Here is a 12,835-nt window from a genome sequence, read left to right on the forward strand (position 1 = left end):
TATTTCTGCCTGAGGCCAGCCAAGTGACAGAAAACACTCTAGGACAGGGATTTTAAACTCAAGGCCAGGGGGCCAGATCCGGTCCACAGGGTGCTTAGATCTGGCCCATGGGAGCACTCTGGAAACAGCAAAGGACCAGCCCATGGTGCCTCTGCCGGCAAAAAGGGACCTTCGGGAGGCCACATGTGGCCCTCCCAAGCTCCGTTTTCACTGGCAGAGGGCTGCAGAAGGCAATTGCGGCCAAAAACAGAGTTTGGGAGACTGTTTCCACTGACAAAGTGCTCGGGCCGCCACAGGCGCCCCCAACATGAGTGATGTCGAGCTGGCCACACCCACCCTGGCCACGCCCACCCTGGCCCTCCGAAGTCAAACACAGCCCTGATGCGGCCCTCAATGAAATCGAGTTTGACACCCCTGCTCTAGGAAAAGCCATATAAAATCAGGTTTTGTTCCGAGAGACTTCTACACAGATTGGAAGGTACCTCAGATATTTATTACAGAAAGTTTTAAACCTTCTTAAGCTTCAGTCCCAAAACCTATTAAATCCAAATCTGAACTGATTTCCAATCTGAGTTGGAAATAAATTCCACAAAGTTCAGTGTGGCAGATTCTCAAAGGATTTTGCCAAGATTGCAGCTTACTAAGGAGCCTCACATTAATTAATGGATTTTTTCGCCAGTGAACTAATGAAAGACAACTTATTATCAACCGTTTTTATATGAAACTAATTAATGATTTTAAAGATATATTTTGGAGAAGAATATCATTTCAAAAAACAAAAGCCTCCCATGTTGTTAAGTCCCTGAGGTTTCAGTGGCACTTCCTTTCAAGTAATGTCTTTGATGCCCCGTACTTATTAACTACTCACTAGTGAAAACTTTTTTAAATACTCATTTTGGAAGCAATGATGATGAACTGCTGAATTTACAAAATAAAGGAGCTCAGAAAAGAAACAGCGCTGGACTCCAGCTGACATTTTAAATCTTTTCCCTCATGGAAAGAGTTAATAGAAGATGAACTACATACATCACTTTGACAGGGATCTACAAGTCCAATGAGTTCCTACTAAAGTGCAAGAAAAAAAAGGCATCTGGGTTTTGTCCACTTAAAGCTTTTTGCAAATTGAAAGGAGTTTTGGAGTGGGTGGGGAAGGCATGATTGAGGTCACTGAACCCATTCCAAGCTGTGTCATTGAAATTTCCCAGGGCTTGTAGAATGTCAAATGGTAGATAGGCAAACATGGGGAAGACGAGGCCGAAACATTTTTTTGTAACTTTTACAATAATGGGAAATGGTTATTAGGTACCACTTCAGCAAGGGAAGGAAGAGCATGTGACTTTATTACAAACAAACCCACAGGATGGAATCCAGTTTCTGTGAGCTAAATCATAAAACAAAAAACAGGAAACTGCATTACCTTTATCTTTGTAGACCAGAGAAGCAGCTATATTAATTTGACCATGGGTTTGTACCATGGTTAGTTCATGGCCAGGATTCCACATTATGGCCCTCATACAATATGTCTTCTCTATCTGAATTCACATTTCTGCCACAGTGCTATACATTATGTATTGTTGTCAGAGTGGAGAAAGCGGCAGCTTTACACACAGATGGTGCAAACAAACTTCCAAGCTGTAAGTAGGTTCAATTTATCACCTTTTTCCTATTGAGTTATATTATCTACTTGCTTACATTTAGGAAATCTCATTGGAAAATTTGCTTTGGTTCCAGTTAGAGAGTTATGACCAAATTATACATTAAACTGAATGTCATCAAAGTCAATAAGTAATTTATTTTAAGGGAAGACAGATTCAGTATAGTTGATTTGAAAGAGAAAATGGAGATTATGGGAAGAAATATTTCATACAGACCCTGCTTTTTTTATTAAAGACCCTATCCCTTGAAATTTCAGATCAGTATGTATCCTTGTTCATTTTATATTTTTTAATGTCCTGAAATATTATTTCCTTATTTCATGAAGATCTTCCTTCATTTTATTGCTATGGCAACTACCCTGTCTGTTACATCAGGCTGAGAGAGAAGGACTAGTCTAAAGTTATCCAATGAAGTTGCAGGAACTTTTGGAAAACAGAATCATATTGGAATTCATCATAATGCAGACACAAACAATAGAACAAACTAGTGTCTTAGCATTTAAAGAACCGATTTCAATGAACTCAGAGAACTTGTGAAGGATTCCATGGATGAAAATCTGAACGGGAAAAACAACTCGGAAGCTTGGGAAACTCTGAAAAATGAAATTATAAAAGCCCAGTCTAGCACAATACCATTAAGAAAGAGAAATAAGACAACCCAGACAAAACCAGCATGGTTGTACAAGGAACTCTCTGATAAACTGAAAGACAAAAAGGACAAGTGTGAAAATGGAACGGGGGACAGAACACCGGCAAGTAGCTAAAACCTGCAAAGATGAAGTCAGGAAAGCTAAGGCTCAGAATGAACTAAGGCTTATAAAAATGTCAGAAATAATAATAAAAAGTTTCTTTTAATACGTAGAAAATAAAAAGAAAAAAGTCAAGGAAACAATTGGTTTACTAATGGGAGAAGATGGTAAGGAGGTCCTGCTTAAGCAAAATAGGATGAAGTCTGTTTAAGTTGAGCTCAGCTCCTGAGGATTTACACAAGATACTGTACATCTAGGTATAGTATGGAAGTGATTTATCATTGCTTTCTTTTGGTTGGGACTCTCTTCCTCCCTCCCTCCCCCGCTCTCTTAGATTTCCCAATCTAACAATGGAGGTATTGTATAGCTTTTATTTCAGCATCCAAGGCAAGAGTGGTTGGGCTTTTTTTTTTTTTTTCATTTCAATTCTTACACTTATTTTCATTACTGTTTGGTCAATAACAGCAGACCAGAAAATATCCTAGCATCAAAACCTAACAGTTTTGAGAATTAATTTAAATGGCAGTCATGAGTGCAATATTGTAAATTTCGTAGTATGTATACTGTGTATATATGTTCAATGACAATAAAGAATTCAATTCAATACTATATATCTCCTAGTTCTAGTACCTTGCTGGATTCTATGAAACATAAAATCAAGCATCTTCAAGTATAATACATAGTGACCAGCTAAATATGAGGGAGCAGTATGCAGCAGCAGCCAAAAAAGCTAATGCAATCGTAAATTGTATTAACAGGGAGGGATACAATTAAGATCAAGGGAAGTACTAATACCACTCTATAAAGCCTTAGTAAGACCACACCTAGAGTACTGCATCCAGTTTTGTTCACCACATTATAAAAAAGCTGTTGAGACTCTAGAAAAAGTACAGAGAAGAGCAACCAGGATGATGAGGGGACTGGAGGCTAAAACATACAATGAACGGTTGCAGGAACTGGGCTTGTCTAGTCTAGTAAAGAGAAGGACCAGGGGAGACATGATAGAGGTCTTCCAATATTTGAGGGGCTGCCACAGAGAGGAAGGGGTCAAGCTATTTTCTAAAGCCCCTGAAGGCCAGACAAGGAATAATGGATGGAAACTGAACCAGGAGAGATTTAACCTGGAAATAAGGAGAAACTTTCTGACAGTGAGGACAATCAACCCATGGAACAACTTGCCCTCAGAAGTTGTGGAAGCGCCATCACTTGAGACTTTCAAGAAGAGATTGGCCTGCCATTTGTCAGAAATGGTGTAGGGTCTCCTGCTTGGGCGGGAGGTTGGACTAGATGACCTACAAGATCCCTTCCAACTCTGATTATCTGTTAAATCTGTTAAATATAATATGTATTTATATTTGAATGCAATGTATTACATTCAATCTTCTTATGTGTTTATTTATTATATTTAGGTACTACACACCTTGCTCTTTATTCTTATATAGAATTATTGTAACCTGATCCCCATAGAACAATTTCTTTGAACTCACAATTTTGGGTTAATACCCAGTTGCAAAGAGACATGCCAAATAAAGCATACTTTGAAAACTGTAAAGTAACTTTATAGTATCATCGGAATGGTTAAGGTACGGTCCTGCTGCAGGAATAGCCATAGGATTTCATCTGGCTACAATAGCCTCACTTTAAATCTAGTCTACCAATTCAGTTATTAAAAGAAAGAAAGAAAGAAAGAAAGAAAGAAAGAAAGAAAGAAAGAAAGAAAGAAGGAAGGAAGGAAGGAAGGAAGGAAGAAGGAAGGAAGGAAGAAGAAAGAAAGAAAGAAAGAAAGAAAGAAAGAAAGAAAGAAAGAAAGAAAGAAAGAAAGAAAGAAAGAAAAAATAAACTATAAGCAATCACTAATAGAAGAATGTTTCCTATATCAGTGATTCATGATGTTGCTTTGATGTGTAAAATATAATTCCAATACTTTAAAATTTGAATGTCATTACCAATTGTTATTTGTCAATCTTTATATTATTCACATTTTAAAAACAAAATAATGGAATTATGCTCCCCAGCAAAGTATGTTTTCAATAAAATGAATACTTTATGGCAGGTGTATCCATCCCACAGACAGATCCATAACATAATAAAAATATTTAAAAAATAAAATAAATTTGTTATTTATCTAGGTAAAGATAAAAGTTCCCCTCACACATACATGCTAGTCATTTCCAGCTCTAGGGGGAGGTTCTCATCTCTGTTACAAAGCTGAAGAGCCAGCACTGTCCAAAGATGTCTCTGTGGTCATGTGGGCATGATGGCACACGGAATGCTGTTACCTTCCCACCAAAGTGGTCCCTATTTTTCTCTTTGCATTTTTACATGCTTTAAAACTGCTAGATTGGCAGAAACTGGGATAAGTAACAGAAGCTCACTCCATTATGCGGCGCTAGAGATTCGAACTACCGAACTGCCGACCTTTCTGATCGACAAGTTCAGCATCTTAGCCACTAAGCCACCACATATTTGTTAATGTATATTTATATAAAACATAGTTAATGTATATATTTATATACATTAACTATTTTATATATTTTATATGTGGCCCAACATAATTCCTCTTCATTCAGTATGGCCCAGGCAAGCCAACAGGTTAGAGACAACCATGCTTTATGGTACTCCAGAACACAAAGATGATCAATTTTAACATATGCCATATTTTAACTGTTGTGGATATTTCTTTTGCAGAGAAGTATACTTTTTTTCCAGAGATTGATCAAGTGAAGGTAACACCTACTTGTTTCTATTTTATCCTCTACTGAAAACATAGCGGTTAACCTCAGTTGGAAGATGTCTCTCTGAACATTTCAAATGACTATGCAATGAAAACCCATAGGGGGGAGAAAGTATTTATGTACAAGTTCTTACCTAACTTGTAATGAAATATCAAAAATCATTGTGAAATTCTACATTATTCCCTTTTTCCTTTTGATTGTGTTGTTTTATGTTGTACAACTTTAAAGATAGAAACATTATACCTTTATTTAGTATGGGCTTAGTTAGGGCTTTCAAAATTATAACTCCCCATGACATATTCCAGTTAGGAGTGGCGTGGTGGCCTAGAGGTGGAGCTCTTGCCTCACAATCAGGAGGTTGTGTGTTTGATTCTAGGTAGAGGCAGATATTTTTCTCTCTGGGCAGAATGAAAATATATCTGCTGAACAAAACTCAAAATTGGTGACAGGAAGGGCATCCGGCCATTAAAATACTCTGCTAGCTTCATTCAGTTGCCCAGACTCCAGCCTGCAAGGGATTATGTGGTCATTAAAAGATGATGATAATGATATATTCCAGTTCTTTTTATGACATTTCTGAGGCACGAGGACCATTAACAGAGGTGGTAATAGCAGGTGAAAGAAACCCAAATCAGAAATGCAGGGATGGGGAAAATAAAGCCTAGGGCCTACCACTTGTAGACATTTTCATCCTAGTCTAGTTTTCCATTGTTAAAGGACAAGAAAAGATGATGGTTGGAGAAAAAGATATTTTTGTAAACAAAAACACAAAACCCACTACATCAGATTTTGTTCCATTTCTAATGAATATTTATTCTTATTACACCTTCACTAAAGAGTATAGCTAATTTATCAGCATCTAAATTTAAAACCAGCTATTATGGTTTTTAAAAAACATTTTAACTGTTTTAATTGTACAATTATTATATTGTAAGCTGTCCAGAGTCTTTTGGAGTGGGCTGCTACACTAAATCTAATAAAGATTTTGTTAATGGGTGCTTTGGTCCAGGTAATTCAACACTTTAAATGGATTAAAACACACAAACACACACACACACACACACACACTACAGAAGAATTAGAAGACTTTTTTTAAAATTGTGAAGTATTTCATTCTATGGACTTTAACATTAATTTCAGATTCCTAATGGAAAGAACCCTTATTCATAATTCATGATGAAATCAGTATGTCTACTGTATCCTCTGTGTATGATGTCAAATCCATGTTAACATAAAAAAGAGTAATATATATTTCAGAGGACCTGAAAAGAGTTCTACTCTTCACCCAGTTAAAAATCACGACAACGAATATAAAGAAATAAAAATTAAACAACAAATTGATACACCCAATAATACAAAAGAAATGCTTTCTAGAAATGCTAGAAAGTAATATAACAATGATGGAATTAAGTGAAGCACTTAAACAAAATAATGGGAAAGCACCAGGTCCAGATGGGCTCCCGGCAGAATTCTACAAAATATTACAAGAATCATTGACCCTCCATTGTTAGAAGTCATGAATGAAGCTATGTCAAAGAAGATGATACCTAAAACATGGTCAGAGGCTTATATTACACTTATTCCAAAAGAAGAGGCTGATCCACTGCAAATTAAGAACTATAGACCGATTTCTTTATTAAATGCAGACTATAAAATCTTTGCTTCAATTTTAGCAGAAAGACTAAAAAAATATCTGAATAATTTTATTCATCCAGATCAAAATGGATTTCTGCCAAAGAGACAAATTAGAGACAATATGAGAGTAATTCTGGATACTTTGGAATACTATGAGGCACATCCTGAAAAACAAATGGCTTTGATATTCCTAGATACCCAAAAGGCATTTGACAATGTGAACTGGAGATTTATGTTACTTCTATTGGAACAGATGGGTTTTGCCAGAAGATTTATCCAAGCAATAGAAGCTATTTATCATGAGCAAACAGCGAAGGTAATGATGGAAGGAGAACTTACAGACTCTATTAATATAAGAAAAGGCACAAGACAAGGATGTCCCCTATCTCCTTGGATATTTGTATTGACTTTGGAAGTGTTGAATAGAAATACTAGAGAAGATAAAAGTATAAAAGGAATGAAAATTAAAAAGGAAGAATTCAAATTGCAAGCCTTTGCGGATGACTTAGTCTTTATTTTGGAAGATCCTTTAGAAACAGCTCCGAAGCTATTGGAAAAGATAGAGACATATGGTGAGGGGGCTGGTCTGAAAATAAATAAAGATAAAACAAAGGTCTTGTCAAAGAACATGTTACTAAGACAAAGAGAAGAACTGGCAGACCTGTCGAAAATCCGAGTTACGAACAAGGTCAAGTATTTGGGGATATACTTGACATCAAGATGTAGTACATTAAAAGAGAATAATTATATTAAACTTAAACAACAGATAGCCTTAGATTTGAAGAAATGGGAAAACTTACAACTGTCATTAATAGGGAGAATTTCAACAATCAAGATGAATATTTTACCCAGAATCTTATTTTTGTTTCAAACAATACCAATTAGGCTCAGAAAAGACTATTTTGAGGACTTAAATAAAATTGTGTTGAAGTATATATGGCAAGGTAAGAAAGCGAGGATAAAGCTAAAGCTCTTGCAAGATGCTAGAATTAGAGGAGGTTTTGGCCTGCCTAATTGGGAGTTGTACTACCAAGCTGCAAATTTGATGTGGGTTAAGGAATGGATAACACTAAGAAAGACTAGATTGTTGACACTAGAAGGTCATGATTTGTTGTTGGGTTGGCATGCTTTTTTATGGTATAAGGGAACTAAAACACAGGGTTACTTTAGAAGACATTATATACGGGAGTCTTTGTGGTTAAACTGGGAGAAGATAAAAAAACAATGTTATCTGAAAATTCCAGTTTGGTTATTGACTATTGAAGCATTTTCCTATCCTATAATCTATAAGAAGGAACAAACACTTAGATATGGGGAATTATTAGATGAAAAGGGTGAACTACTAATCGATACAAAATCTAGAGGAACAAGGTATAAAGATGAATTGGTTTTCATATGTGCAAATACACTCAAGGTATGATGAAGATTCTAAAACAGAGGGATTTTATGATAAACAGACTGATTTAGATAATATTTTGACAGGTACTGATGAAAAGGTGATTAAAAAACTATATGGTTATTTACTGGGAATTAAGCTAGAGGAAGAACAAGTTAAAGAAACTATGATTGCTTGGGGGAGGAATTTTGGATATGGGATTGATTTAGAGAAATGGCAAAAACTATGGTCGCAAAATTATAAAATGACAATGTCAACAGCTTATAAAGAAAATCTGTATAAGATGTTTTACAGGTGGCATTTTCCCCCGACAAGGATAGCAAGAATGTTCAAAAATAAATCTGAAAAATGCTGGAAATGTCATCAGATACCTGGCTCATACTACCATATGTGGTGGACTTGTGAAGATGCTAGAAAATACTGCACTAAAATCCTCATGTGGTTGGAAAAAATGACAAAGAAACACATAGATTTGAAATCTGAGTTTTTTTAATTGGGAATCTTACCAGATGCATACAGTAAAGACTTGAAATATCTGATTGTAAATGTATTAACTGCGGCTAGGATTGTATTTGCTAAAAATTGGAAAAATGAGAAAATTCCATTGCCGGAAGAAATTATTAAGAAAATATTGGAATGTGCTGAGATGAGTAGATTGACATTTGAAATTAGAGAGCAAGAAGATAAACAATTTTATAAAATTTGGGACCTTTTCTATCAATGGTTGGATCATAAAATACAATAATAGAATATTTAGAATGTTAGATAATAAGGAATATCTTTGTTTTTTTCTTTTTCTTTTGTTATTTGACATCATATCTATAAAGTGTTTTTTAGGATAGATTTGGTATGATTATATGATTTGTTATAGAATAAATTACTTAAATTATAGTTATCTCATAAAGTATGAATGAATAAAATTATAGTCAAATGATTTTTTAATAATGATATGAAGACATATAAGTTTGGATTGATTGAGTTATTATGTAACATAACCGTAATTGAGACTACGAAATGAATGCACAAAACTGATGAACCAACTGACACACTGTTTGTATATATGTACGGAAGAGAGCTGATGTTTTTATGTTTTGTTTGTTTTTTTTTAAAAAAAAAACAATAAAATTGTTTTCAAAAAAAAAAGTAGTTTGTTATTTCCTTCTTCAGGGTGATTTTTTAAAAATTCCCAATCTAATCTACTGGCCTGGATTTCCTAGTGGTCTTCCATCCAAAAAATTTTAGGTCTGATCCTACAACTAGATAATCATTACCTTGCTGTATAGTGCCAGGAGAATATTGTGTAGTGGAAACACAGCAGGAAATTTTAAATACTCTTCTGTTGTTCACAGGAAAAAGCAACATGTTATGTTCGTTTGTTTATTTAGTTATGAAAATTGATATGACCACCCAACTCACTCAAGTAATTCCGGGAGGCTTAGAAGGATTTTTTATTTGTTTATTGTAAACACTTTGATTACGATCTTCTAAAAACAATTGTACCCAGACAACACACTCTTGGACTGAAATTGAATTTTTATATGTTATACAAATAAAGCAAATAAAACTTTTTGAAAAAGATATCTTATCTGTAAACCACCTGTAGCCCCTTGTGAGGGAGATGGGCAGTTTAGATAGATAGGTAGATAGGTAGGTAGGTAGGTAGATAGATAGATAGATAGATAGATAGATAGATAGATAGATAGATAGATAGATGTAGAAAGGAAGGTAGACAGACAGAGAGACAGATGTCTTCATAGAAACCCTGGAAACAAGGTTTGGAGGAAGAAAGATGGAAAAACATCACCAACTCAGAGAAGTCTGTCAGTCTGAAAACTCAAGAAAGTTGTATATAATGGGGGAGTGGGGGAGCTCTGATCATGATACTGGTTGCTATCTTGATTTTCAACTATCGGATCATATATAATGCTAGTAATGTCTCAGTTTTGAACTATCTCAACTATATTGTTTTTGAATGATGGATGAGGTTTATACAACTATCTACAATCTGTTTTCTCCACTTGCCTTGGAACTCTCACTATTCCCACCCTGTTTGTTTAGATGGAAGGTTGGTATTCTAAATAAATTTTAACTTTCTGCACAGTAGAGATGCACAGGTTAAGAGAACAAGTTCATGGGAAATTTGAAATCCATCTGAAATAATACATGAATAATACATTCTTCTTTAGATAATTGTTTTTAACCTACATTCACAGGTAAAATGACTAATATGACTAAATATGACTACAATTCTAATTAAATGCTATATAAAAGGAAGGAATAATCTCACAAGAGCAATAAATAATTATTGTTTCTGCATTTACCAGCTTAAATACTTAAAATAAAGTAGAAAAAAACAGCAGATACTATATTTGGCTATATTTATATAGCATCTTGATTAGAAAAAAGCACATGACAGCTTATTGACTACAGTAGGCAAGGAGATTTTTCCAATAATTTCAAAATTACTTCAAGGAAACATATATTATTCTATGACCAAAGTATAATGAAAACCATTGTTTTAAAGACTCATATAAAAGATCAATTATTTTACAACATCACTACTTTAACCTTAAGCTCAAGAATCATGTTAATATGCAGTTTATATGCATCATATATTAATGTCATCATGCATCATCATGTATCAAATACATATTCAATAGGTTTGTAGTCATAGAATGATACAAGTCATAGGTGAAAAGTGAATATGCATCAGGTAAGTAAGTTAGTGGCCAATGTTTTCTCCTTTGCAGCAAATACTTTCAACATTTAACATTATAAGGTTATAAATAGATTGCGTATACAGAGAAAGTAGATGTAAAACAGAAAAATGGTTTTTTTTTCAATGAAAACTCAAGATTCTTAACCAGTTAGGAACGTCAGCACAGAGATGAACAAATTAAGTACAAAAATAACTGAAGAACCCCTCATCCCCACAGAGAAAGACAAAGTTGGGAGCACATCAAAGGAAGTGGAAGAAAAGTGTTACCCATAAGTAGCCGCCGTTTCACCCGCTTGTCCACATCAGCTACTGACGTGGCATTGAACTCAGAGCTCTCAATTGCAGCCTCATCCTTCTCTAAAACAAAGGAAGGGACAAACATGGAGCACTTGGTTAATGAGAAGCCCAGTTTTCCACTGTGGAAGACAGTCTCTTGGCTTTGGGCAACTAAAGCATGAAAACATGAAAACCCCGTTGAGAAATGTGACTCAAACCCCAGACACAAACCAAGGTGCGTTGGAGGGAGGAAAGAAGTGCTAGACGTGCTAGAAGAGGGTGAAAACAAAAGTCATTCACCAGCCAACACTTAAGGAACTGATCTCCCACTAATAAAAACACATACACAAGAAAGGATGCCCCAGAAGGGTGTTAATTTAGAAACATAATTATAACATTTAAAGTAAACATATTGTTAAAAAAGAAGGGGGGAGGAAGGTAAGTATGACATGTCGACAAATGCAGGTTTTTGAACATGGAACAGAGCTACAAGAATCCGGTGATGGGTGGGCATGGAAATGTGCTCATGTTGGTTTTGTTTTTAAAAAAATAAAAATAAATAAAACACAAGAAATTTAAAAAAATGCATGCATTTTTTAAAATAAAAGATAACATAAAAGAAACACAAACTTAAAAATGAAACAAATTGGGCAGTGCTGGTTGCCTGCTTGTCTAATGGAACACAACTAACTAAACATTCACTGCTACAAAAAAAGATGTCATAGGAAGAGACTAATAATTTTTGACGCATGCAGCATAGCAAAGGGTGGTGTTAGTGATATGGCATCTTGCAGGGAATTTCTGATGTCTGGTATATGAAAAGCTCCAATTCAGCATTACAGCAAATTAAATATACCCCCAAACGATTCATTTGCAGGGATGAAAAGAGATCATATGAGTAAAGAGTGGGTTAAATCATACGGAAAGCAGTGGTGACGGAATTAAAATTATATAAAATGGAGGACTGCATTTCAAAGAAAAAAACAAAACAAAACACAAGGGAGGAACTTGTACATGCAGCAGACATAAAATAAGAGAATAAGCCAAAGAAACAAAAACAAAATGAATTAGACCAGGGGTGTCAAACTCAAGGCCCGCAGGCCAGATCTGGCCCGTGGAGGGCTTAGATCTGGCCCACAGGGCCACCCTGGAAACAGTGAAGGAGTGGCCTACAGTGCCTCTGTCAGCAAAAATGGAGCTCAGGAGCTTGCCAATGCCCCCCCGAGCTCCGTTTTTGCTGGCAGAGGGCTATAGGAGGCCATCCTGGTCAAAAATGGAGGGCTCAAGGACCGCATGCAGCCCTCCTAAGCTCTGTTTTCACTGGCAGAGGGCTGCAGGAGGCCGTTGCGGCCAAAAACAGAGCTTGGGAGTCTGTTCTCGCTAGCAGAGCACTCGGGCCACCACAGGTGCCCCTGACATGAGTGACCTCAAGTTGACCACACGCAGCCTCCCCCCTCCCAGGTCAAACACAATTCTAATGGGGCCCTCAATGAAATCGAGTTTGACACTCCTGGATTAGACAAACATATAACTTCGGCGCCTTTGCAAATATTTGCATCCCTGCAGTGATGCCAAAATTGCAGACATCACTGAGGAGAGTAAAGAGAAAGGAGAAACAAGGAGCAAAAGAAATCACAGGAAGGGAAAGAAGCTGGCAGGGTTTATCTGTG

The 12,835-nt window shown here is 35.9% G+C and overlaps 1 protein-coding gene across 5 annotated transcripts in view; it reads right to left on the minus strand.

The window, feature by feature from the left end:
* SCUBE1 (signal peptide, CUB domain and EGF like domain containing 1) overlaps positions 1–12,835 on the minus strand; it is a 200,665-nt gene that overhangs the window by 79,384 nt on the left and 108,446 nt on the right. For 4 of the 5 annotated variants that reach the window (XR_015743772.1, XR_015743771.1, XM_026702705.2 and 1 more), the window contains one exon: positions 11,157–11,246. The exons of the other annotated variant lie outside the window; for it this stretch is intronic. Coding sequence is in view for 2 of the 4 variants with exons in the window: in XM_026702705.2 (XP_026558490.1) it covers positions 11,157–11,246 (90 nt within the window). In the remaining 2 variants the exon portion in view is untranslated. The remainder of the gene's footprint in view (positions 1–11,156; positions 11,247–12,835) is intronic. 5 annotated transcript variants of the gene reach the window in all.

Source organism: Pseudonaja textilis, chromosome 5 (assembly GCF_049901715.1).
Source record: "Pseudonaja textilis isolate UNSWEBS1 chromosome 5, rPseTex1.2, whole genome shotgun sequence".
In the NCBI taxonomy this organism is placed as follows: domain Eukaryota; kingdom Metazoa; phylum Chordata; class Lepidosauria; order Squamata; family Elapidae; genus Pseudonaja; species Pseudonaja textilis.